The sequence below is a fragment of the Eutrigla gurnardus genome (assembly GCF_963514095.1).
Source record: "Eutrigla gurnardus genome assembly, chromosome: 1".
Lineage (NCBI taxonomy): Eukaryota > Metazoa > Chordata > Actinopteri > Perciformes > Triglidae > Eutrigla > Eutrigla gurnardus.
This window is the reverse complement of record NC_139915.1, coordinates 34,228,641-34,255,857: the sequence shown is the minus strand read 5'-3', so window position 1 is coordinate 34,255,857 and position 27,217 is coordinate 34,228,641. Positions and strand designations below refer to the sequence as shown.

The 27,217-nt window shown below is 45.6% G+C and overlaps 3 protein-coding genes across 11 annotated transcripts in view; all 3 read right to left on the bottom strand.

Annotated features, from left to right (window-relative positions):
- The window catches only part of LOC311026206 (NLR family CARD domain-containing protein 3-like), a 58,719-nt gene extending 49,977 nt beyond the window's left edge, over positions 1-8,742 (bottom strand). Inside the window, exons 1-7 of the mRNA XM_084029601.1 lie at positions 8,596-8,742; positions 6,227-8,030; positions 5,223-5,396; positions 4,108-4,281; positions 3,399-3,572; positions 2,997-3,043; positions 21-2,299 (exon numbers count right to left, since the gene is read on the bottom strand). Of these exons, the coding sequence (XP_083885727.1) occupies positions 1,740-2,299; positions 2,997-3,043; positions 3,399-3,572; positions 4,108-4,281; positions 5,223-5,396; positions 6,227-8,030; positions 8,596-8,632 (2,970 nt within the window). The 5' untranslated portion in view covers positions 8,633-8,742 and the 3' untranslated portion in view covers positions 21-1,739. The remainder of the gene's footprint in view (positions 1-20; positions 2,300-2,996; positions 3,044-3,398; positions 3,573-4,107; positions 4,282-5,222; positions 5,397-6,226; positions 8,031-8,595) is intronic.
- LOC311025196 (uncharacterized protein) overlaps positions 1-27,217 on the bottom strand; it is a 228,753-nt gene that overhangs the window by 158,443 nt on the left and 43,093 nt on the right. Inside the window, exons 3-4 of the mRNA XM_084027980.1 lie at positions 10,883-11,017; positions 9,884-10,009 (exon numbers count right to left, since the gene is read on the bottom strand). Of these exons, the coding sequence (XP_083884106.1) occupies positions 9,884-10,009; positions 10,883-11,017 (261 nt within the window). The remainder of the gene's footprint in view (positions 1-9,883; positions 10,010-10,882; positions 11,018-27,217) is intronic.
- Positions 1-27,217, bottom strand: part of LOC311028213 (stonustoxin subunit alpha-like) — a 110,190-nt gene that overhangs the window by 49,977 nt on the left and 32,996 nt on the right. The window lies entirely within an intron of this gene.

Sequence of the window (27,217 nt, the reverse complement as noted above, 5' to 3'; positions counted from 1 at the left end):
ATGTGAGCTACTATCTAGACCTCTGGGGGACCACAGTCTCTGGTTCCTCACATAGTCTGCTCTCTGGACTAATGTGGTCTACTATCTAGACCTCTGGGGGACCACAGTCTCTGGTTCCTCACATAGTCTGGTCTCTGGACTAATGTGAGCTAATATCTAGACCTCTGGGGGACCACAGTCTCTGGTTCCTGACATAGTCTGGTCTCTGGACTAATGTGGTCTACTATCTAGACCTCTGGGGGACCACAGTCTCTGGTTCCTCACATAGTCTGGTCTCTGGACTAATGTGGTCTACTATCTAGACCTCTGGGGGACCACAGTCTCTGGTTCCTCACATAGTCTGGTCTCTGGACTAATGTGAGCTACTATCTAGACCTCTGGGGGACCACAGTCTCTGGTTCCTCACATAGTCTGGTCTCTGGACTAATGTGAGCTACTATCTAGACCTCTGGGGGACCACAGTCTCTGGTTCCTCACATAGTCTGGTCTCTGGACTAATGTGAGCTACTATCTAGACCTCTGGGGGACCACAGTCTCTGGTTCCTCACATAGTCTGGTCTCTGGACTAATGTGGTCTACTATCTAGACCACTGGGGGACCACAGTCTCTGGTTCCTCACATAGTCTGGTCTCTGGACTAATGTGAGCTACTATCTAGACCTCTGGGGGACCACAGTCTCTGGTTCCTCACATAGTCTGGTCTCTGGACTAATGTGAGCTACTATCTAGACCTCTGGGGGACCACAGTCTCTGGTTCCTCACATAGTCTGGTCTCTGGACTAATGTGAGCTACTATCTAGACCTCTGGGGGACCACAGTCTCTGGTTCCTCACATAGTCTGGTCTGTGGACTAATGTGAGCTACTATCTAGACCTCTGGGGGACCACAGTCTCTGGTTCCTCACATAGTCTGGTCTCTGGACTAATGTGAGCTACTATCTAGACCTCTGGGGGACCACAGTCTCTGGTTCCTCACCTCACATAGTCTGGTCTGGTCTCTGGACTAATGTGGTCTACTATCTAGACCTCTGGGGGACCACAGTCTCTGGTTCCTCACATAGTCTGGTCTCTGGACTAATGTGGTCTACTATCTAGACCTCTGGGGGACCACAGTCTCTGGTTCCTCACATAGTCTGGTCTCTGGACTAATGTGAGCTACTATCTAGACCTCTGGGGGACCACAGACAGTCTCTGGTTCCTCACATAGTCTGGTCTCTGGACTAATGTGATCTACTATCTAGACCTCTGGGGGACCACAGTCTCTGGTTCCTCACATAGTCTGGTCTCTGGACTAATGTGGTCTACTATCTAGACCTCTGGGGGACCACAGTATCTGGTTCCTCACATAGTCTGGTCTCTGGACTAATGTGGTCTACTATCTAGACCTCTGGGGGACACAGACCCAGGAGACAACATCTGGTTCCTGGCTGAGACTCTTTAGAGACACAGATTCTCATCTCTGAATTGACTCTGGATGGATTGTCTTTGTCTTCTGACACCATGTAGGGAGTTGATTTGATGATTTTATGTGTATACGTGCATATTTTTATCTGATCTGTTTATTTGATTCCTTTTATCTTTCTATTCTGTACTTTTTATTGTGTTTTATCTTGTGCAGCACTTTGGAAAACCTTGTGTTTGTTAAAATGGGATCTAAATAAAGTGGATTGGAATGGATTGGATATGTAATCACAGCGTGTGAAAAATGAGCTTCACGTTCGGTGTGAACACGACTTCAGACCTAAAGACGACGCAGAGACACTGATGATCCAGACCAGAATGATGATCCAGACCAGAATCCAAACCCAGGATAAAGAGGTTCAGTGAATGTGGTGTTGAAGGTGTGGAGGTGGATCAGTTTGTCAGAGGAGACTTTGTAGAAGGTCAGAGTGCCAGCAGGACAGTCCAAGTACACTGCTACCACACCAGAGGAGGAGTAGGAGGAGGAGGAGGAGGAGGAGGAGGAGGAGGAGATGCATGTTTGTTTGTTGTGACTGACATAGTAACGACCATCACAAATCAGACTCCAGGACTGATCATTCCGTCCAAACTTAGAGTCGTTTCCTCTCCTATTGATTCCTCTGTAACTCACTGATATATAAACCCTTCCTCTCCACTGGACCTCCCAGTAACAGCGACCAGTCAGACCGTCTCTACACAGCAGCTGAGGACATGAGACAAATCTGTCTGGATGACCTGGATATGACTGGTCGTCGTCCACATATCTCACCTTCCTGTTGGTGTCGTCCAGTTTGAGTTTTCTGCTGACTGTGTTTGTGTCCAGTTCCAGTTCACAGACATCTGATGGAGAGAACAAACACAATGCAGCTAAAGGTTCATCTCTGTCTCCCACTAAACTACGTCCCCATACAACTCATCTCCACTCTCTATTACGTTTCCAGGGAAACAACGTGTTTTCTGGACCCAACGGTCAACGTTTGAAACCGTCTGAAAAAACCTTAACGAACAAAACAAAAACGCTACAAAACGACATCGTTGGTAGTAAAAATATCACAGTTGGGCCTAAAATGAGTAAAGATTGAAACCAGACCAAACTGTGGTCTGGTCTGTGGACTAATGTGAGCTACTATGGTAGAGCTCTGGGAGACCACAGGCCCAGGAGACAACATCTGGGTCCTCCATTTAGGATTCAGGGACGTCAGGACGACAGGAGGACCATCTCAATGCTGAGACGCTTTAGAGACACAGAGTCTCAGGAACTTCTCTCTTCACTTCAAATATTTAAACTCACACAAACACCACAACAACGGGAATGTTGGGTATTCGCCTCCGTTGCCGTCCGGCAGGAATTGGCGTCCGTTTGCGTCTCTGCGTTGACTTTGTGTGTAATTGAAGGTGAAAATGTGGCGTTTGGTGTGAACACAACACGACGTCTTTACAGCCACCAAGAAACAAACGCTACGTCCTGATTAGAATCGGATTTCAGTCATGAACACGTTCAAATCTGGAGCAGCTGAGTTACTGAAGACATACTCACACTTCCTCAGACCAGGTCTCAGTCTCTGCTGTCCCCCATGGTCCACCCTGCAGGAAGACATGCAAACACCAGTAAACATGAAGCCCAGCTCCTCAGTCAGAGACTGTTGTCCATCTGTCCTCACCTGAGAGTCCAGTCTGATGTCTGTCCATCTGTCCTCACCTGAGAGTCCAGTCTGATGTCTGTCCATCTGTCCTCACCTGAGAGTGTCCAGTCTCATGTCTGTCCATCTGTCCTCACCTGAGAGTCCAGTCTGATGTCTGTCTGTCCATCTGTCCTCACCTGAGCGTGTCCAGTCTGATGTCTGTCCACCTGTCCTCACCTGAGAGAGTCCAGTCTGATGTCTGTCCATCTGTCCTCACCTGAGAGTGTCCAGTCTGATGTCTGTCCATCTGTCCTCACCTGAGAGAGTCCAGTCTCCAGTGTGGACCCTCCAGTCCAGCAGACAGCAGCTTGACTCCTGAGTCTCCTGGATGATTGTAGCTCAGGTCCAGCTGTCTCAGATAGGAGGGGTTGGAGTCCAGAGCTGAGGCCAGAGAAGAACAGCCGTCCTCTGTGATGAGACAACCTGACAGACTGAAGACACACACACTTCTGTCACTTCTGGGGACTTTTAAACTGAGAAAAAGTGATCATTCTCTGTTGTTGTGTTGATGTTGTACTGGGTGGGATAAGCGTGGCTGAGTGATGGACAGAGACGGATAGAGGAGGACGAGAAGTCAAGAAACAACAGTAGAACCAGTCTATGTGGTCTGTCTTCAGACCTGGTGTCCCAACAAAGATCTGGCTACTGATTTAAACCAACTAGCAAAGAAAACTGTAATTCAATAACATCTCAACTCTGTTTGTTGTCAGTTTTCATATTGAACTGGAGGAATTAAGTAACATTATTAATTAAATAACAAGTATTCTGAGAATAAAGTCAAATACAAAACTTGGAGTCTCAGAACATATCAGACATTCATGTGTTCAACTGCTCTTTTAGAGCCGCCATGTGAACTTTAGCAAAAGTGTCTTTTCAGGAATAAGAGCAAAGAAGTGAATATTTGGTGCATGTAAACGGATCATTGGAAGCTTCATAGGTAAACTTCTCAAAGTCCTTGAGTCTGACCTGAGAGTTTCCAGTCCACAGTGTGGACTCTTCAGACCAGCAGACAGCAGCTCCAGTCCTGAATCCTGCAGGTCGTTGTTACTCAGGTCCAGGTCTCTTAGACTGGAGGACTGGGAGCTGAGAACTGAGGACAGACCTTCACAGCTTCTCTCTGAGAGGTTACAGCGACTGAGTCTGAAGAGGAATCAGAAATGTGTGATGAAACTAGAACAAACAACTGTTCGTCTCCTTGGAATTAACAATGAAAACTCCTCAGCAAGATCGAAAACAGGCTTTACAAAGACTTAACTTGTGTTTGTATTGCAGTCCTTCACAAGACCAACAAGAACATTTCATTCATTGACCTTTAAACTTAACCAGCAAGGATTTTATCAATGAGAAAAAAACTCATCCTAAAACCAGAAATAAATGTAAAATGTGGTAGAAAAGAATTCAATGTAACTTCTGTGGACACTGTTCCAACACTAACTTAACGTGTTCAAACATGATGAGAAAACTCTTTGTATTCCTTGAAAATCATTGATTCTTTTCATGTTTTACTAGATAGAATCTTATCATTCCAAGCAGAAAGTGAGTTCTTCTGCTGCGTTCACACCAAACCTGAAGTGATGTTTGAGTTTGACTGCAGGATGAATTGGTTTTATTTGTGGGATCATTTGTGTTTAGTCACGACACTCATGCTAGACACACCAGCGAGGAGGCGGGGCTTATCTCCATGTAGAAACAACCAGGGTTCCTCCATCACGGATGAAATAACCACTATTGCTGCTTTGTACATGTTGTGAAGTCCCAGATACACCAGGAAACCAAACGCCGTCCTGTCTGAGTTCATAGCCTCATGACGACAACAGCATTTAGAAACGCCAGCTGGATTTGTAAAACTATTCAAAGTTAGAACGGCAGGGGAAAGACAAACAAGACGTTTGGTTTCTTTAGTGATTTTGTTCTTCTGCTGTTAGATCGTTACCAGCAGAAACGTGTTTCATCAGCCATGGAAACAGATTAGTAGCAAAAGTGTCTTTTCAGGAATAAGAGCAAAGAAGTGAATATTTGGTGCATGTAAACGGATCATTGGAAGCTTCATAGGTAAACTTCTCAAAGTCCTTGAGTCTGACCTGAGAGTTTCCAGTCCACAGTGTGGACTCTTCAGACCAGCAGACAGCAGCTCCAGTCCTGAATCCTGCAGGTGGTTGTTACTCAGGTCCAGGTCTCTTAGACTGGAGGACTGGGAGCTGAGAACTGAGGACAGACCTTCACAGCTTCTCTCTGAGAGGTTACAGCCACTGAGTCTGAAGAGGAATCAGAAATGTAGAATAAAAAACAGAACAAGTCTGGCTTACTTCGGTGCTAATCCCCTTCACTTTAATTATCAGACGGCTGACGGCAAGACACGGAATGTTAGCTTGTGTCTGGTTGTAGCATTTATTCACCGACAAACATGCGGTACCCACAATACACTGCTGCACACTGTACCACGCTGTAATCTAACCGATGACTTCATACATAATACATCATACATGCATAACCATCACATCTATCTATCTATCTATCTATCTATCTATCTATCTATCTATCTATCTATCTATCTATCTATCTATCTATCTATCTATCTATCTATCTATCTATCTATTATCTATCTATCTATCCATCCATCCATCCATCCATCCATCCATCCATCCATCCACCACTATCCTGTATTCATGAGGACTGAAGAGAATGTTTTGAACACAGAATGTTTGCAACGACTAAATTGACCCAATTTGAGGATTATTAGTGTTTCTTGTGGCTTAATTAGCCTTAATTAATGTTATTTTGTAATGATTTTGTGGTTTAATTAAAGGGGTAATGTTTGGTAATATCTGAATTTGCACATTGATATTTTATATTTTAGTCAATTTTACTTTCAGGTTCTGATTATTGAAACAGTAAATCAGCAAGTACTCAGTACTTGAATAGTTTTTTCACTAAATACTTTTTTCCTCAAGTAACTATTTGGATGACTACTATTTATTATTTACTTTTTGCTGTTTGGAAAACCAATCAAATCATTCAGAATGCAGATAGAACCTTGTAATTCCATGGTGGTTCATTGTATTTTGAATATAAAAACTATATTTACAGAGCTTTGCTGGAGGCTTGGACCACCGGCAGCAGCCTCAGAAGAGCCTCCTCTGAAGCAGAGTATTTCTTCAGGTCAAACACGTCCAGACGTTTTTCTGACGACAGTAAGATGAAGACCACAGCTGACCAATAAGAAGGAGGCAGTTCATTGTAGGAGAGACGTCCTGAAGTCATGTAGTGTTGGATCCTCTCCACCAGAGAACGATCATTCAGTTCATTCAGACAGTGCAACAGGTTGATGCTTCTCTCTGGAGACAGATCCTCATTAAGCTTCTCCTGGATGTACTGGACTGTTCCCTGATTGGTCTGTGAGCTACTTCCTGTTTGTGTCAGCAGACCTCGTAGATGTTTCTGATTGGTCTCTAGTGACAGACCCAGAAGGAAGCGGAGGAACAGGTCCAGGTGTCCGTTTGGACTCTGTAAGGCCTTGTCCACAGCTCTCTGGTGCAGATGTGTTAGTTCAGGTTCGTCTCCGGTGACTTCAGACGCCCCGGAGGTTGTTGGTTCTTCTGCCATCAGATTGACACCAGACTTGATGAAGGTCAGATGGACATGAAGAGCAGCCAGAAACTCCTGAACACTCAGATGGACGAAGCAGAACACCTGGTCCTGGTACAGTCCTCTCTCCTCTCTGAAGACCTGTGTGAACACTCCTGAGTACACTGAGGCTGCTTTGATATCGATGCCACACTCTGTCAGGTCTGGTTCATAGAAGATCAGGTTTCCTTTCTGCAGCTGCTCAAAAGCCAGTTTTCCCAGAGACTCAATCATCTTCCCGGTCTCTGGACTCCAGTGTGGATCCGTCTCAGCTCCTCCATCATACTTGACGTTCTTCAGTTTGGACTGAACCACCAGGAAGTGGATGTACATCTCGGTCAGGTTCCTGGGCAGCTCCCCTCCCTCCCTGGTCTTCAACACGTCCTCCAGAACTGTAGCAGTGATCCAGCAGAAGACCGGGATGTGGCACATGATGTGGAGGCTCCGTGAGGTCTTGATGTGGGCGATGATCCTGTTGGCCTGCTCCTCATCTCTGAACCTCTTCCTGAAGTAGTCCTCCTTCTGTGGGTCAGTGAACCCTCTGACCTCTGTCACCATGTCAACACACCCAGGAGGGATCTGATTGGCTGCTGCAGGTCTTGTGGTTATCCAGAGGCGAGCAGAGGGAAGCAGTTTCCCCCTGATGAGGTTTGTCAGCAGCACTTGGACTGAGGTGGACTCTGTAACATCAGTCAGGATCTCGTTGTTGAGGAAGTCCAGAGGAAGTCGACACTCGTCCAGACCGTCAAAGATGAACACAACCTGGAACCCTTCAAACCTGCAGATTCCTGCTTCTTTGGTTCCAGGGAAGAAGTGATGAAGGAGTTCCACCAAGCTGAACTTCTTCTCTTTCAGCAGGTTCAGCTCTCTGAAAGTGAATGGAAACATGAACAGTATGTCCTGGTTGGCTTTGTCTTCAGCCCAGTCCAGAGTGAACTTCTGTGTTAACACTGTTTTCCCGATGCCAGCCACTCCCTTTGTCATCACTGTTCTGATTGGTTCATCCCTTCCAGGTGAGCCTTTAAAGATGTCTTCTTGTCTGATGGTTGTTTCTGGTCTGTCTGGTTTCCTGGATGCCGTTTCAATCTGTCTGACCTCATGTTGGTCATTGACCTCTGCAGTCCCTCCCTCTGTGACGTGGAGCTCCGTGTAGACCTGATTCAGGAGGGTTGGGTTTCCGGCTTTAGTGATGCCCTCAAACAAACACTGGAACTTCTTCTTGAGGTTAGACTTGAGTTTACGTTGGTACACTGCAGCAGCGGTTCCTGGATAAACAACAAAGGAACCCAGTTAGTGGATCCTACAGACCCTTTTACAGTCTATGAACAAGCCATGTATTAGAGCCATGTATCCCTGTAGTCCTCAGTATGAGTGACTTATTTAATGATTAAATCAGAACTATTGGAGACAATATCAATCAGGTGCAACATAAAATCAAATAAAAGACTTTTACAAGACAAACAGAACTGAAGGATATAACCCTTTGAAATGCAGCATCATAGAAAGAGACGGGATGATGACGTGTTGAAAATAGTACCGTTGGGTTTTCTAAATATCCTGGTAGACCGTAACCTAACCATTTAGTTCCTACGAGCTGAAAGTCACCAGTTAACACGGTCACTGGGTGAAGTGAAACACCTGTTTCTCTGAAACGGTCGTGATCCTGTCTGAACTCTGTAGAACTTGAGTGTTGGAATATCGATTCTGACATCCGAACATTAACAAACATTGAAGTTGTGTGCAGCCTATTAAGAGTTTGGAAATATGAAGTTCTTCATATTGAATCCTTCTCTTCTTTCCACCATGTTAAATCTGTTAAAATCCTCTTACTGATCAGCACACAGTCAGCCAGCTCCTCCTGCTTCATTCTCCTCAGGAAGTCCACTGTGATCTTCTGAAACGCCTCTCTGCTCCTCCTCCTCTGCTCTTCATCCTCACCGTCCAACAACTCCTCATCCTCACTCTCCAAGCATTCTGGGTAATCTGCACTCAGGACCTTCTGGATCTTCTTCAGCTCGTTCTTCACAAAAGTGCAGATGTTCTCCTCCAGCAGCTGGAACAGAAGGATAAACTGAACATGAACTCTAAAGAACCCAACATGGGATTCATGTGTGGGTCTGAGCAGCATGGAGACCACTAGAACCTGTTCAGCATTGAATCTGTAGTGGATGTGGTTCATAGTGAAAGGTGAGCTTGTACATGTACTCACCATAAATATGGAGTCCAGGTGTGTTTGATGCTGCCGGGTAAACGGAACCTCTGAGATCTGCTGAACTCTGTGGAGAAAACCAAGTTCAAAGAGTCACTAAAGCACAGACTGGAGATCAGAAGTGGACGTTGTCATGGCGACATCACCCGTTGGTTTGTGGACTACGGTTTTGAAGCCTCGGGTTCTGATGAACACAAGCGGCAGAGCGGCACGCTGAGCAGCAACCTTACTGGATCTGGATCCATGTGGATTCTGGTGTGAAGCTGCTAACAAAGTTAGCTTCATAATTCAAGGTCAACTTTACAGCTACGTGTTAAAGTCATCTTAGTAGCTAACCGTTGGCTTCTCACACCTGCAGGAAACCTCATTCAGGTCTTGGTCCAGATGGTGTAGCTGGTGAACTGTACTTGATATGGCTGCTGTTGGTCCTTGTGTGAGTCTTTCTAACACAGACTTGACAGATTGTCTCTCTGGTTGCTGCTTGCTTGCCTTGAACTGTCTGTTAATGGATGATTAAAGTTAAAAAAAAAATATCAAAGTTCCAACGTTGCCTTTGCTTCCCATGAAGACCTGAACCCTGGCCAGATCCAGGACCTGATATGTGTCCGTTTCTCCCTTTGTACCTGTTCCTGATTCCTCTGGATTTCTTTACCTGTTTAGACCAAACCGGTCTCCCAACGCATCAAGTACCCAGTTTGGTCAGACCCACATGGAGTCTAATGCTGATGCACCAGGTTTTCAAGTAGCTCCGATGTAAACCCAGCTTAGTTAAGCTGAGCTTAGTGTAGATCCACTTCTTTGGCATTAGCTGTGACGTTAGCCAAGTTAGCTTCTCTCTGACTCTTAACTTTTCTCTGGCTGGTCTAGACCTGATTTATCCTCCAAGGAGAGTCCAGGTTCAGTTCTTACCTTCCATCAGCAGCTTGTTCAGCTTTAAAATGAACAATAGGGTGACCCATAGACGAGTCACTCTTCATGGACACACAGCTGGGTCCAGGTCCAGGTCCAGGTGAGTCTGGTCTCTGCTGCTGCATCCTGATACAATAAATACACTTTAAGATTCTCACTAGTTAAGCTTCATTAATCAGTTTGCTTTGATGATATGAGTCATGTTCTGAGAGTTGATGCTAGTGTCAGGATCAATACTTTGAATGGATCTGGGTCACATGAGACCACGTGGACATGTGAACACTCGTCTTAGTGCTACACTCACACTAGGAGCAGTGGACAACGTTTCCGTTGCATTAGAACTGTATGGGGTGACAATGATGGGAAAACGGAGTTATGACTCTTAAAAAACTTTACATTTTGGTTGCTAACTCTCCACTGGGCATCGGACGGTCCTGGCCTCCGCGTAGTCCATTACCTCCTGATAATAGACACGTCCTAGGGCATTATCAGTTACCTTAACACCTAAAATAAGAGTTTGCTGGATATAAAGTGTCTTACTTTACTACTCTACAACCTCCCTTGAGTGAGAGGAAGACGGTGCTCGAGTTTGGTGTCTGTTGGTTTGGAGTCTTTTTGTTCTTAGCTTAGCTTAGCTTAGCCTCCCCACTACTCTTCTTTGTCATTAGCCTTCGTGTTAGCCAAGTTAGCTTCTCTCTAACTCTTAAGGTTTCTCGGCATCTATGAGTCTTTTCTTTCAGAAGGTTTTCTCCTCACTGTCTCTTTAAGGTTTGATTGTATATTTATTATTTTGTAGTTTAATCCCAGTTAAAAACCATTTAATTGGTCCTTTCTGTGAGAGTTTCAGTGAAACACGACACTGTCACTCTCTCACATCATCGTGGCTCAGAAGACCTGACGGGTTGCAGGATTCAGGGCTGGTGGACTCTGAGTGACTGTTTAAGGGGGCTGGTCTAGACCTGATTCATCCGCTAAAGAGAGTTCAGGTTCAGTTCTTACCTTCCATCAGCAGCTTGTTCAGTTTTAAAATTAAAAGGGTAACCCATAGACCGGCCACTCTTCATGGACACACAGCTGGGTCCAGGTCCAGGTCCAGGTCCAGGTCCAGGGGAGTCTGCTCTCTGCTGCTGCATCCTGATACAATACATTTAGATTTCAGATTCTCACTAGTTAAGCTTCATGAATCCGATAGAGAGAGCGAGAGAACAGAACATTGTCTACCAGCATGAGACCAAGGAGTTAACTGGGCTAGTTGGCAGGCTAATGTTGCTAGCTATAGAGCTAGCTGAGTATGTACTAGTTATCTAGACAATCAGTGTTTAGACCGGGAGCGACTGTATTTGCCATGAAGCCCTGTCTGACATCTGCAGGTAGTTTCTCCTTCCTGGTTTGATTCAGGAAGTCCCTGAATGCACCTTCCCCCGTTTAGAGAGCTTCCATGACTGTCCCAGATGACCCAAAGCATGCTGTCCCACATTAGCATCAGATTTGAGAAAGTGGGACGACTAGAGACCAACAAACCAAAACACATTCCAACAACTCGATGCATATTTTGTTGCTTGAATGAATCACAAACATGATTTGATCATTATTTATGACTGATTTATATCCTCAACATTCATTAAGTCAGAATCCTATACGTCACTGACAGCTTCTGATTGACATTAGCCCTGCCCCTTTGCTGTGACCCCGCCCCCTTGAAGCTGCGTCATTTCAGTCTAAACCTAGTAACCGTCCTGATGACTAGATTTAGTTGGAACAGGAAATAAAGGGACTGGAGATCAGGCGTGTCCCACATGAGCCCAGTTTTCTAGATGTGAGTCAAAAGCACAAACGGCTGGTGAACTGGATAACTTCACAGCTATGCAGCCGACGGAGTAAACAAGCAAACAAGAACCAGGACAAGAAGAGCTCGTCTTCCTTCCTAAATCACATTTCACATTTAACAACTCATATTTGTACTTTCTACTCATCACATTTTCAAAACAGGCCTGTTACTTTAGTTTTAATACATTTGAGGGGAATCAACGATTATTTATTTTCTTATTAATTTGACGAGAGTTTCAGTTGGTCTTGTCAACAAACAGCCAGTAGAATTGTCCTTCATAGTGATACTTTTTACTTTCTGATGTCAGAGCCAGTACTTTTACACTTCGACTTGAGTAAAGAAGTAGAACCAGTACTTCTACTTGAGTACAGGACGTGTGTACTTCATGGTATCTCCACACATCCAGCCAGCGTTACACAAGAACAGGTCTCCGGTAAACCAGCACCAACGTGATCCGCATCACGGAGCTACAAGCAGCCCACATATCAGTCATCACAAGTTCCCATCGGCTGTCGTCAGCTTACCTCAGGCCGCCGTCGACAGGTGATCACAGACAGCAAGGGCTTCAGTCTTCACATGAATATATGAGGCTGGTTCCAGATGAGCCGCGCCTCGTTGGGGAAGTAGATGTGATCAACAGGAGGCGGAGAGAAACGCTGCAGTCTAACCACACAAACAGCTACTTCCTGTTCCATGGGGCGGGGACCTGTAGCCTACTTGTGCTACAGGTGAGAAGTTTCCTTTTCGTTTTCTCCCATCCACGTACTGTTTTAATTTGCCCAGCAGAGGTCGCTGTTCTCCCTCCTGTATATCTTGTCATGGTTTTGAGGAGATTTGTTGTTACGTTTAAATGTTTTCCTGCCCATTTAAATAGCTCTGTCACATCCTGTGATATTAAAATGATGTGTTTATGTGTTTGATGTATTTTGGGGTAACACACTGCCGCCTTGTATGGTGAGGGAACAGAGGTACAGAGAAAGAAGGAACGGCAAAGAATGTGTGTTCATGTCTTCTGCAGAAAATCAATGTGGGAAAACAAGTTGAGTGGATGATTGTGAAACAGGAGCCAGTACTATTTCAGACCATGGTCCCATTTCTATGTCACTCCAGTTGAATAGGAAGAGGAAGTCCACTCTCTGGAGACTGAACTCAAACATTCTCAATAACCAAGTTATTAAAAGTTCCAGTTGCTCCTCTGATGTTTTCTCATTAAACTCATGATTGTATTGTTTGATGAGCATCTCTTCCAGATGTTCTACAGAAATACGGTTGGCTGTGACAACTGAGCAACCAGTCTTAATTCCGTTGCTGTCTCCACCACGAAGTGGTCCACTGATTACCCAGCCGACTCTTGTTCGGACTGCATATGGTCCTTCCTCTTGGCTGTTAATCACCTCCCATGGTTCCATCACCTTTGGTGCATCGGTCCCAATGAGCAAATCAACATCTGCATCCACATCATGAAGCTTGATATGTGTCGACAGGTAAGACCATTTTGCCACATCTTCCTGACGTGGAATATTTGACTTTGAGACTGGCATTATCTTTTGCGTCAAAGCATTGGGCAGCTCAATAAAGTCATTAGTGTCAAGGCCAGACACTTCCAAACCAGACAATACAGTGGTGCTAACAATCTTCTTTTGACCCATTGTTCTCAATAAGATGTTAGCTGGTTTGCCCTTTAACCCCAGTCTCTTTGCCAAATTCGCAGTACAGAAAGTTCCTGAACTCCCAGGATCCAAAAATGCATATGTTTGCACAACTTTATGACTTCTTTGACTTTTAACCTGAACTGCCACAATGGAGAAGACAGCAGTGTCCTCGTCACCGGCCCCAATATGACCACATGTCTGAGACTGTCCAGATAAAATGCTCAGCGAGGAGCTCACAGGTTCCTGTGCTTCTTGGAAGGATGTTCTTATATCCTTTCGCTCGATGTGAAGGACTGATGGATGCTTCTGATGACACACACTACAATCCAAGCGACTCCTACAGTCTTTGCTTGTGTGACCAACCTTTAAGCAGCCAAAACAAATTCCATTTTCTTTTATGAAACTTATCTTGTCCCGTTGCATCTTCAACTTAAAGTGATTGCATGTATCCAAAGAGTGACTATTTTGTCGGCAAAATAAACAGCATTTGAGGTTGCTTTGGGCAGAAGAGGACTTGATCCTCTTATCCATGTTGCTTTTATTTCCTTCTTTAACTGCAGTGACACTGGTGGCAAAAGTGCTCTCCTTTCTCCTTTGCTTTGTATGAGCAGCATTGGAGGCCTTGCTGCAGCTAATCAATTGTAAGTCATGAATATTGCCAAAAAGTGGGTCAGAGACTATTTTGACTTGTTTCTCCACAAAGGTCACAAGGTCAGTGAATACTGGTCTGACTCCCCTTTCCTCCTGCAGATCACATGCAACATTTCTCCATTTTTCCCTTAGCTTATACGGAAGTTTCATCACAATGTTTCTGAGGTTGGATGGCATGTCCAACTCCTTCATGTAGATGATTTGCTGTGTTAAATTGCAGCAACCTCGAAGAAACAGAGAAAATGATTGCAGTGCTTCAACATCTTCTGGCTTTATGAGAGGCCAGTTAAGAATTTTGTCCATGTAAGCAGAAGCAATTTTGTACTCGTTGCCAAAATGTTCAGCAAGAAGGTATTTAGCTCTTTGGTATCCTTGAGCAGGGGGTAGATGCTGACAACTCCTTACCAGTTCTCTTGGCTGCCCCCTGGTGTATTGCTCCAGAAAATTCAAGCAGTCACTCAAGTTATTTGTCTTTTGTTCCACACAGTTTTCAAAGGCTCTAATAAAGGACTGAAACTGAAGAGGATCGCCATCAAACACAAGAATATTTCTTGTTGGCAGAGCAGATGTTAAATTTTGTTGAACCAACAATGCAGTGATGTCATTCTGTCTTTGCATGATGTTCACAATATCATTCTGGGTGTTATCATTGGATACTGCGTTCAGATATGATTCATGTCCTGTCTGTTGATCATCATGATCCACTTGTGCTGTTTGTGCTTGGCTGCTATTTAACACTGATCTGTTGTCCCTTTGTGTTAATGCAGATCGTTGTTTAGGCCTGACAGTCACAGCCTGGGTCGCAGGATGAGACTCATTCAGAGCATCCTTCGTATCCCTCTTTTCTGGAACAAAGCGATCAGCATCGGGATTCAGTTGGCTTATTCTTTGAGTGCTGTTCCTTTCAAAATATGAATTCATTCCATCCGAACCTGTAGAACAACACTTTGAATTCATCTCCAGCACATGAAGTTTTGCATTGGCTTCAGCAAGTTCAGTTTCCATAGCCAACTGTTCCTTTTCCCGTTTTATTTCCTCCTCTCTGGCTTCCAGTAAAAGTTTCCTTTTTAATGCTGCAATGCGCTCCATAAGTGCGGCTTTATCTGCTTCTACTTTTATCCTCACAGATGAGGTGGATGACACTCTGGATGACTGAGTGTGTGATCTGGGATGATTCTCCTTTAAACATGAGATGTTAGAAGCACTGTCCTCAGGATTAATTTCATCAGAAAGCACACTTTGGTTGTCAGGAGGTTCTGTTTCATTGTCATTTGATTGCACATATGGGTGACCAGCTTCAGATAACCAACTCTTCACCTTTTCAGTGAAATCACACAACTTGATCCTTTTTTCTTGAAAATATTCAGTTTGCCTCTCAGATTCACCCTTTGGCAAACCCAGATTTATGACATCTTCGTGCATATCATTAGCTTCATCATGACACTTAATGAGCTTAGTTAAGCAAGATTGCACAGGTTTCACATTATCAGTGGATTCCATCAAGACACGTATTTGTTCCATGTACTTCTTAGCCTGTTTGCATTTTAAAGACCTCTTTTCTTGGCACGTTTGCATATAAAATGCCAAACCTTTCATTGTAAACTTGACGCTCCGTTTTTCAGGTGGCAAGCGTCACTCACGGAGCGTCACTCTTTGTTTTTGATGCGACGTCGGACATTGTCTCTTTGTCTCAAACCCTTTTGAACCCGCTTTGCTTTCCACACTCTTTATTTCCAGTGATCACAATACGGATAAACATGATTTGTTGCATAGGCAGACTTTGCACCACGGCTTTATGAATGAATCTCCGGTGTGGCTATTGCGCAATCACTTTGCGCATCATCCAAACTCCGACAACTTCTTATAACTCCCAATATTCATCAATCTTCAGTGAAACAATGATTCCAGCACTCCAATAGTTAAGCCGTTTTCCAATACAGCATCCAGAATGAATATTTTCACATACCGATGATGTTGGGTAGTTTTGTGCGATGTCCGTTCTTCAATCCCGACGGTCTTTCCACATGACGAGCAAACAATCTTCTTCCACATGCGAGTAGGCTACTACAAACTTCCAAAAGGTTCATCAACAAAAAATGTCCACTTCAAGGGCGGTTTTTTACTTTGTGTAGTGGCGGATTTATTCTAAATAATGTCCTTTGTCCAAATAAAAAACATTATCAACAAATTCTAAATCAAAAAGCCACTGAGGCACTGAAAAAAGTGAATCTTACGCAGGTTGTGTGTGACAAAACAATTTTCCAGCCATTGGGTACGGTTTTGAGGTTTATTTGTCTATTTGGGTGGCAAACAATTGACAACGCCATCTGTGTCCTTTTGCCCTGTCACCCTGGTAAAAAACCATGAACCCTTCCCAGTGCCTGTCTCCACCCCCTGCCTAGTCATATATATAGATTCACCCGTGCCAGTGCCTTCAAAACAAAAGCCTAATCAAATATTCAAAAATCACAAAAACAATGCTACTAATATTGTAATCAAACTAATTAACTAACTTATACTCATCGAGACATTAACAAAATAAATAAATGGTGAAATTATATTACAAATAAATGAATAGCTCCAACACAAGTTATTAAAGATACCTTGAAAAGTGAAATTAAAATGGATTTGGAAAATAATGATGATGAAGAAGTGACTCCGGCTATTCTCTGGGATGCACTAAAAGCGGTGATCAGGGGTCAAATAATAGCCACCTCCTCATATGAGAAGACAATTAGAGAAGAAAAAGTTAGAACATGAGAAGAGGACTTGAAGAGACGACAGAACCAACATGCAAAGTCTCCCCAAGATGACAACAAACATAAGATTATACAATGAAAAAAAGAAATAGATGAAATAAATACTCAGGAAATCCAAAGAAAACTCCTTTTCACAAAGCAACAATACTATGAAGTCGGTGGGAAATCACTGAAACTTCTATCATAGAAGTTAAGAAAACAACAAGCGGATAGAACTAAACATAAAAGAAGAAATTCTGCAACAAAAGAAATAGAAACTTGTCCAGAGAAAGTTAAACAACGCTTTCCAAACTACTATCAAACATTCTATTCCCAACCAGACGAGCAACGCCAACCAGAAGAGCAATGCTGACATCGCTAAAAGAGCTCGGTACCGACGCAAAGAGGGAAAAATACAAGCAACATGGTCGTCCAACTGCAAAGTCTACATAAAGCTAAATGGTGCACCTGAGCAGGCACAAGTGCTAATGGTCAGGAGCTTAAAGGATTTGGAAACATTTGCATAGTTTGTGGTTTGCTGATCTACATGTATTTGTGTTTTTACTATGGGGTTTTATTTTTATTTTTTAGAGTTGACATCTATTCTGCAAATCCTTACTAACTTTAAATGTCTATCAAACTTCCCAAAAAAGGACTCAAAGTTGCCCACTTAAACATCTGTAGTCTGAAAAACAAGGTAACTGAGTTGAGTAAAATAATGTTGAAAATGATCTACATATAGTAGCGATTTCTGAAACTCATTTGGACGATTCAATTGACAATACTGAGGTATTTATACAAGGTTACAATATAATTAGACTTGATAGAAACAGATACGGGGGAGGAGGAGCCTTTTATGTACAAGACCACATTCCAATAAAACAAAGAGGAGATCTGGACTTGACAGATGTAGATCAATCTGGATCCAGGTTCACTTGCCACATCTAAAGCCATTACTAATCTGCTGCTGCTGTAGACCACCTTCCTCGGATGCAGCATATCTTGAAAAAATCTGTGCAATGCTTCAGAATGTTTCTGACACAGACAGAGAAATGTATTTCTTAGGAGACTTAAATATAGACTGGCTCTCAAAAAACTGCCCTATGAAAAGAAAGCTTAATGACACTGCCACCGTATGTAACCTAGCTCAAATGATAAATCTACCAACCAGAATAAATATCAACAATGCAGGTGTATTGTCTTCAACTTGCATAGATCATCTTTTTACTAATTCAGGAGATAAATGCTCAAAGGTCGTTTCAGTGCCAATTGGATTTAGTGATCATAACATGATTGCTATGGCAAGAAAAGTGAAAGTCCCCAAAGTTGGACCTAAAATGATATAGAAGAGACATTTCTGTGATAATGCCTTTATTGAAGACGTACAGAACATACAGTGGGACCATGTATTTGAGTCAAAGCATACTGAAGCAGCTCTGCATGAATTTATGAAGTCATTTCCCTCTGTCTGTGATAAGCCCTACTCGTCACATACTGACGATTGGTCATATCCCCTTTGCGTCACTGTCGGACGCAAAGTTGGAGTTGGTTCGTTTCCATGGTAACTGTTAACTGAATCATATTTTTTGTCACAACAGGTCACAAAATATCGGCTGTTTCTCTGTAAAACGATATGCTTTAAGCTTAATATCATCCATTGGTTACAGTGTTTAAATGTTGGACTTATTTGAAGTTGTTATTTCTCCATGATTAAGAAGCAGAGGGCCAATATTAAATATCCTTAAATGGACTATATTCATTTCCTATCATTTTATTTTGCTCGAGAGCAGGTGGAGTGAGCTGAGGAAATTGAGCAGAATGCATCATTTCTATTATGATTTATTTTGCCACGTGACCATTGACGTGACACGTCAGTGCGCACATACAACGATCCCGACGATCATTGCGTTTTTCGACTCTGCTACGTAAGTACAACTTTACTGTCTATGAAGTAACTTCAGCATGCATGCAAACAATACGTTGGAAATGTCCTGTATTTGATCTTAAACCACCGTTGTTGTCGTTCTGACTGCACTGTATCAATTTCATGGGTTAGAGATATGTAATACCTTGTTGAAATGTGCAACAGGCTGCACAATATAGGTTAGCCTCTTAGCTAGCTAAGTGTGCTGTAAGCTAGCAAACATAATGATAATGTTAGATTAGTGCTAAATGAAGCATAGTGCTGTCTTGAAAATGTAAACTAGGCCAATATTCAGGATAAAGTAGCATGCCAAATAAGTAACTGTAACTTTGACATTTGTTTACTCTTGTTTGCTGGGTGTAGATGTTAAAGTAAGCTATTATCTAAAACTTAAGGGGACTTTTTGCCAGGATATTAAGGTGGCTGTTAGTTTGAAAATTCAACATGCTATTTACCCATCCTTAAGCTGGAGACCTACTCAGTTTGACAAAACAGTTGGGCAACAAACAGCCATTTGAGTCAGGTGTCAAAAGTAGATTTTTTTTTCAATATATCATGCAGAGCAATCAGGATTTACAATATAATCACTACAAATTGAGTCCAAGTTGTGAGGGATTTTTGTCAGGTAAAGGTAAAAGTGGCAGGTATGAAGTATAGGCTTTTTTCCAAAGCGACATGGTCTCCTGGATGACAGTTGGGGATGCTAACCACTGCTCCGACTTGCCCACCTGAATGTGCATGAATGTCTTTTTTGAGCAGACGTGTGTTTGCATCAATGTTTGATATTTTGTGTGTTTGTCTGTTGTACATTTCAGAATGACAAAGCCAAAGTTCAGACCCTGCCCTCACTGCAAAGTGCCAAATCAGGCCAACAGTAGATCATGCAGCGGGTGTTTCAGAAGCCTTTGCAGAAACCCGAAGCTGCAAAAATCCAAAGATCTGCACACAAGTGAGTGGGGGCAGGGAGTCATAAACCAGCGGAATGCAGCGCGGGTGGTGGCCTCCGCCAATATTGCTGTAAGTAAAACTGCTCATACTTCATGAATTGAGCGGTAATGTGTGCATGTTAAGGTAAACTACACACAGTATTTACCTTAACATGCACATCCATCTGTCCGTCTTAAGGGGATCATTTCCATCAGTCCAGAAAATAGAATCTCTCTCCCTCAAGAAAGTCAGTCCCCCCCAACATGATTTCTGTCACTTTTCATTGATAATGTGTGATGGGGCAAGGACCCCGTCTGTGGATGCATAGATCAGAAGGAAAACAATAGTTCATCTGTTCAATACAAACTTGAAATAAATATCTGGAATATACATGCTTTTTTGAAGTTAACAGAAGTTGAGGTTAAGATACAGGATTTTTAACACTTTGATGATTTAAGTTGGCCTTATAGGCTGTGGACTTTTTTTTCTGTGGCAGAGGTCCTAAATGAATGCAGCATGTATTCTAAATGGCTTTGTGGGTCATTTTAACAATATCCTGGTACACAACACCAGTTTCTAAAATATACATACTCTACCAAAAAGATTTCCTAATGTTTTCACTTGAACCATCAACTATGTCAGTGTTTTTCTTAGTTACTCCAGATTTTCACAGAGTAAATGGCCAACAACACAGGCCAACTAGTAAACCACTGCATAGCCCACACATAAACTGGTAACACTCAGTCTGCTAAAGAGTTAAGATCAGATCAGTTCCAGACTGTCCTCAGTCCACACTGGGGTAGGAGTCTTGCGATGAGAAACTAGCCTCACAGTGTTTAGAAACCCAGACCTCTATTCACTACACCACCATCACCTAGCGCATTACACTATGTGAATGTTGGTTGTACAAAGTAATGTGTGTAAGATGAAAAAAGGAAATGATTTGTAAAGGAAGTTGATTATGTCAGTTGTGTACGCAGTAATATAATAACCCACTCCAGTGTGGAGTGGAACCCATATTTAGTACTGTCACAACATCTGATCAGTTATTTTCAACTGAAATTGAGCACCGGCAGTTGCAATTAAAAAATCCTCATGAATGAATAGTTCTGTGTATCAATTTCACAGTATGTCTCTAATCAAATGGAAAACACTATTTAATTATCACGAAAGTGATCAAAACTATTTTTTGCCAGATTGGGTCTCTAGATAGTAGATTTATGTAGCAATGTAGTTTAATTGTGTACTGCTAATGTGCTTGTTTAATTTCAGGTTCAAAAACGTTCTGCCTTGGGCTCTACGCCAATCCTGTTCACCAGCCACAGGAACAGCAAGGGCAAGTGGGTGGCAGATGTGGTGACCAATCTGCCAAATGATAAGAGACTAAGCGACTTCCTGATTAACATGAAGACGGCTTATGAGTTTATACTCAAAATAAAAGGTAAGATTAGTTTCATGCAGAGTTCATTATTGTTTTCTGAAGATTCTTCTGACCATATGTACAGAATTGTAATGTTTGCTTACTTTGTTCTCCACAACAGATCAGTCCCAGTCCCAGTCCCAGTCCCAGCCCCAGTCCCAGCTCCAACAAGACCAGCTCCACCCGAAGACCATCACCTCCTCGAAGACCAGCCCCATCTGGAAGACGACCACCTCCCCGAAGACCAGCCCCATCTGGAAGACCAGCCCCACCCGAAGACCACCACCTCCCTGAACTCCAGCCAGACCCTGAAGACCAGCCCCACCCCGAAGACCATCATCTCCTCGAAGGCCAGCCCCACCTGGAAGACGACCACCTCCCCGAAGACCAGCCCCATCTGGAAGACCAGCCCCACCCTGAAGACCACCACCTCCCCGAAGGCCAGCCCCACCCCGAAGACCACCACCTCCCTGAACTCCAGCCAGACCCTGAAGACCATCACCTCCCCGAAGACCAGCCAGAATATATCATCCTTGATCTTTGTCCCGTGGACCCTCAGCCCCAGTCACAGCCTCAGGAGCCCCAGCATATTCCCCAGCCCCAGGAACATAAAAAGACAAGGCAGAGTAATTACACATTTGTTGCACCCAATCTGTAAATTTGTCCCATGTTTTTTGTAATCAATGTATTAATCTAAACCAAGTTACACAAGGTGAATTCCATGTCTTTCAATGAATTTAGCTGCTCCCCCGAGACTCTGAATATATAATTCTCTAACTTTTCCCAACTCTCATCCCCAGCTGCAGACCCTAAGCCCCAAAGTGAGCATCCGCGGAAAAAGAAAAGACAGTGTATGTGGTAACTTGTACACACAAAGAAAAAGGATCACGCGGACTTTATAATGCAACACACGAGCAGGCATACATGCGTACAGGGCAAGGTGGCATCCGAAAGAACAGGAAGTAACATTCACCTGGCGTAGAAGAAGAATAGTACCCCCATAGCTGCCTATGTGGTAAAGGGTGACCCCTAGTGGCCAGCTAACTCAGTACACATTTGTGGCACCCAATCTGTAAATGTGTCCCTTTTGTTATTGTTGTATTAGCCAAAAACAAATGAACCCAGGTGAACTTCACCTGTTACAATTAGTTAATAAAGGGTCAAATACACCCATGCCAGTCTGATGTTAGCAGTTAATCGTCTGCCTTTCCTTTAAGTTGTATACTTTTGTAATTGTATAACCAACAAGTTTGTTTTCAGTAAATGCTTAATTCTAATGAATAACTTTGATCATGCCAACAACAAATAAGTCATTGAACTACACTATATACTATGACATGGCTTAGCATTTCTTACTATCTCTCTGTTATTTTAGCTATCAATAGCAGTGCCACTCCAGCTCAGTTTTGAATTCCAAGATCAGCACCTCCCGTAAGAATGTGAAATGTCATTGGTTAACTTTTCCCCTTGCACCCTCAGCCCCAGCCACGCTCCCAGGAAAGGCACGATCAGCCCCAGCTGCAGGTGAGTGTGAATAGGCATAGGATGAGATCCATTAGAGCTGAAGTAGACCAGAAAGAGATCCGAGTCCTCTTTCAGAGAACTCATAATGTGACGTTCTTTTTGCTTTGGTCCACTGCTTGGTTCACTTTAAAAGGACTAGGTTTGGTTCAGTTTAAGGGGACAATATGTGAAAACACCCAGACATTAATACTATACTTATTTGTGTGTTTGTGAAACAAGCAAAAATAATACTAAACATGATATAATGTCATTATTATAATTAAGATGCTAATGGATGATGGCCTAATACCAGAGAGTTCATAACATGCATATAAGGAAGTTGACGATACAATCAACGCAGAGCAACTACACAGCCCACAAAGCACTAGATAACTGAGGCCCCATCAGAGCTTAGGTGTACTAGGAAGAGATCTGAGTCCTCCTCTTTGACATGAACTCATAATGTGTGCACAAAAAGAATGGAGTGCTTTTTGCTTTGGTCCACTTTAAAAGGTATTAGTTGGGTTCAGCTCGACGTGAATGTTTATTATAATGCTTTTCATGTCAGCTCAGCATTTTAAAGTCACTACAGACAATGTGCATGTACTTGCCTCTTGGGACTTGAGATTGTGAAATGACCTTAGGCCTGACTCAAACTTCACTGTGTACCTGTGGGCACTTTATGGCATAGGCTGTCAGGATCTGTGTTTTGTCATGTTCTGTTTCCTTGGTTTTGATTTCCTGTTTTATTTTGTCCTCAGTGTGGTTCCCTGTCTCGTACTTCCTGGTCCTTGTTGTTTCCGCTGTCTTGACTCCCCCACCCTCTCGTGTTGATTACCATGCCTGCCCTGATGTGTTTCACCTGTCCCTCGTCAGCTCCCTGCCTCCCTGTGTATATAGTCTGTGTGTTTCCCCTGTCTCTTGTCGGATCATTGTCGCTGTCGATGTCGTCTGTCGTTGTCACTGCATGTCACTCTGTCTGCTGCCCCACGTCTCGTCCTTGGATTTGTTTGTTTCTGCCTCCCGTGTCCCTTCGTGTTTTGGTTCCTGTTTAGTAAGTGTTTCTTTGATAGTCGTTTTCGCCCTCGTGGTCTCCTTTGTTTGATACTTTGTTTGAGTCTTAGTTTTTGGTTTGTATTTCGTTTATTATTAAAATAAAACCCTTTTTCACTGCATTTGGGTCCTCACCTCCTGCTTCCTAGCCAAACCGTGACAGAATGATCCGACCACAGGAGGACCCAGCAGTTGATGGACTGAAAACCATGGAATGGTATGTGGACTACATGACGAACCCTGCTAGCAGGGCTCGCCAAATTGCTGCCAGCTGACTTTTTTTTGGAGCCGCAGCTAAGCCACCAGACTATGTTGTAGCCACCGCACAGCTTCCCGGCTCCGGCCCCGACCCGTTTTGGGGTACTCGCCTGGCCCGGGGAGGGCCAAGGAGCGTCCAGCTGGCTAACCGGCAGTTGGCTCGTCGGTTGCCGGCCTCGAGGAGGGGCGGCACGAGGAAGCGAGCCTCCCCGATTCTGCGCTCATCGGTTCTGACGGGGGTTCGTCCGTCACCAGTTCCAGCGGAGGCCCGCCCGTCCAAGCCAACGGTCCAGGCCTTAGCCACAGCCAAGCATCCAGCCCAGGCCTTAGCCACAGCCAAGCACCCAGTCCAGGCCTCAGCCACAGCCAAGCATTCAGTCCAGGCCTCAGCCACAGCCAAGCATCCAGTCCAGGCCTCAGCCACAGCCAAGCATCCAGTCCAGGCCTCAACCACAGCCAAGCATCCAGTCCAGGCCTCAGCCACAGCCAAGCATCCAGTCCAGGCCTCAACCACAGCCAAGCATCCAGTCCAGGCCTCAGCCACAGCCAAGCATCCAGTCCAGGCCTCAGCCACAGCCAAGCATCCAGTCCAGGCCTCAACCACAGCCAAGCATCCAGTCCAGGCCTCAGCCACAGCCAAGCATCCAGTCCAGGCCTCAGCCACAGCCATGCATCCAGCCCAGGCCTTAGCCACAGCCAAGCATCAAGCCCAGGCCTCAGCCACAGCCACAGCCAAGCATCCAGCCCAGGCCTTAGCCACAGCCCAGCATCCAGCCCAGGCCTTAGCCACAGCCCAGCATCCAGCCCAGGCCTTAGCCACAGCCCAGCATCCAGCCCAGGCCTTAGCCACAGCCAAGCATCCAGCCCAGGCCTTAGCCACAGCCAAGCATCCAGCCCACGCCTCGGTCACAGCCCTTGTCTCGGCCTGTGGTCTTCAGTCGGCGGCTCGGCCGACACCTGCCAGTGGTCTTCAGTCGGCGGCCCGGTCGACACCTGCCAGTGGTCTTCAGTCGGCGGCCCGGTCGACACCTGCCAGTGGTCTTCAGTCGGCGGTCCGGTCGACACCTGCCAGTGGTCTTCAGTCGGCGATCCGGTCGACACTCTCCAGTGGTCTTCAGTCGGCGGCCCGTCCGTCACCAGTCCCGGCGGAGGATCGTCCGGCACCAGCCCAGACAGGGGACCGTCCCACACTTGCTCCTCGCAGCCTATTGGGGGTTCGCCTGTCACCAGTTCCTGTTCCGACGGGGGACCGTCCCACGCCTGCTCCACGCAGTCTTCGGGAGGTCCGCTCGTCACCCGTTCCTGTCCAGACGGGGGACCGTCCTACGCCTGCTCCACGCAGCCTTCGGGAGGTCCGCTCGTCACCCGTTCCTGTCCAGACGGGGGGCCGTCCTACGCCTGCTCCGCGGAGCCTTCGGGAGGTCCGCTCGTCACCCGTTCCTGTCCAGACGGGGGGCCGTCCTACGCCTGCTCCGCGCAGCCTTCGGGAGGTCCGCTCGTCACCTGTTCCTGTCCAGACGGGGGTCCGTCCGACGCCTGCTCCGCGCAGTCTTCGGGAGGTCCGCTCGTCACCCGTTCCTGTTCCGACGGGGGTCCGTCCGACGCCTGCTCCGCGCAGCCTTCGGGAGGTCCGCTCGTCACCCGTTCCTGTTCCGACGGGGGTCCGTCCGACGCCTGCTCCGCGCAGCCTTCGGGAGGTCCGCTCGTCACCTGTTCCTGTTCCGACGGGGGACCGTCCCACGCCTGCTCCACGCAGCCTTCGGGAGGTCCGCTGGTCACCCGTTCCTGTCCAGACGGGGGTCCGTCCGACGCCTGCTCCACGCAGCCTTCGGGAGGTCCGCTCGTCACCCGTTCCTGTTCCGACGGGGGTCCGTCCGACGCCTGCTCCGCGCAGTCTACGGGAGGTCCGCTCGTCACCCGTTCCTGTCCAGACGGGGGGCCGTCCGACGCCTGCTCCACGCAGTCTTCGGGAGGTCCACTCGTCACCCGTTCCTGTTCAGACCGGTGGTCGTCCTATGCCTGCTCCACGTCGCCTTCCTGAGCAGCCACGTCAGCTAGGTCGTCCTCAGGCCCGGCCTCCTGAGCGGTCCCGCCCGCTAGGTCGCCCTCATGCCCGGCCTCCTGAGCGGTCCCGCCCGCTAGGTCGCCCTCGCGCCCGGCCTCCTGAGCGGTCCCGCCCGCTAGGTCGCCCTCGCGCCCGGCCTCCTGAGCGGTCCCGCCCGCTAGGTCGCCCTCGCGCCCGGCCTCCTGAGCGGTCCCGTCCGCTAGGTCGCCTTCACGCCCGGCCTCCTGAGCGGTCCCGTCCGCTAGGTCGCCCTCATGCCCGGCCCCCTGAGCCCCTCCTCCTGGCCCCCTCCACCCGCCCTACGTATCATGGACCATGGTGACATCTGGGATCTGTCCCTTAAGGGGGGGGTACTGTCAGGATCTGTGTTTTGTCATGTTCTGTTTCCTTGGTTTTGATTTCCTGTTTTATTTTGTCCTCAGTGTGGTTCCCTGTCTCGTACTTCCTGGTCCTTGTTGTTTCCGCTGTCTTGACTCCCCCACCCTCTCGTGTTGATTACCATGCCTGCCCTGATGTGTTTCACCTGTCCCTCGTCAGCTCCCTGCCTCCCTGTGTATATAGTCTGTGTGTTTCCCCTGTCTCTTGTCGGATCATTGTCGCTGTCGATGTCGTCTGTCGTTGTCACTGCATGTCACTCTGTCTGCTGCCCCACGTCTCGTCCTTGGATTTGTTTGTTTCTGCCTCCCGTGTCCCTTCGTGTTTTGGTTCCTGTTTAGTAAGTGTTTCTTTGATAGTCGTTTTCGCCCTCGTGGTCTCCTTTGTTTGATACTTTGTTTGAGTCTTAGTTTTTGGTTTGTATTTCGTTTATTATTAAAATAAAACCCTTTTTCACTGCATTTGGGTCCTCACCTCCTGCTTCCTAGCCAAACCGTGACATAGGCATTGTTAGATTAAATGTGTTTAAGTACACAAGACTGCATGAGGCTACTCTGAGAAACTGTTTAAGTGACTGTTTAAGTCTTGATGTTGCCTGGGTGGCTATTGGACTTGTTTGTGTGACTAGTGTCATTCACAGAAACAACAGTGTACATGGTCACATCCAACTTCTCTGCCAGCTTCCTCTTACCTCTGTCCCCCTTGTTAGCCAGTAGCCAGCTGCTCCCTAGCTCTCTTGTAGTATTGCTCTGTCTGCCTGGGCTGCTGCTTCCCAGCATGACACTGCTCCACCACTCTTTTGAATACCCACAGGATCTGTGACTTGTTGAACTGTTATTCCAAAAACCTGTTTTTTGCTTTTGTCATTTAAGGTTGCAAAAAATGCAGGCGACAGACAGTCTTCCCAATGAAGGAAATCATGGCAAGACGAATGAATGGG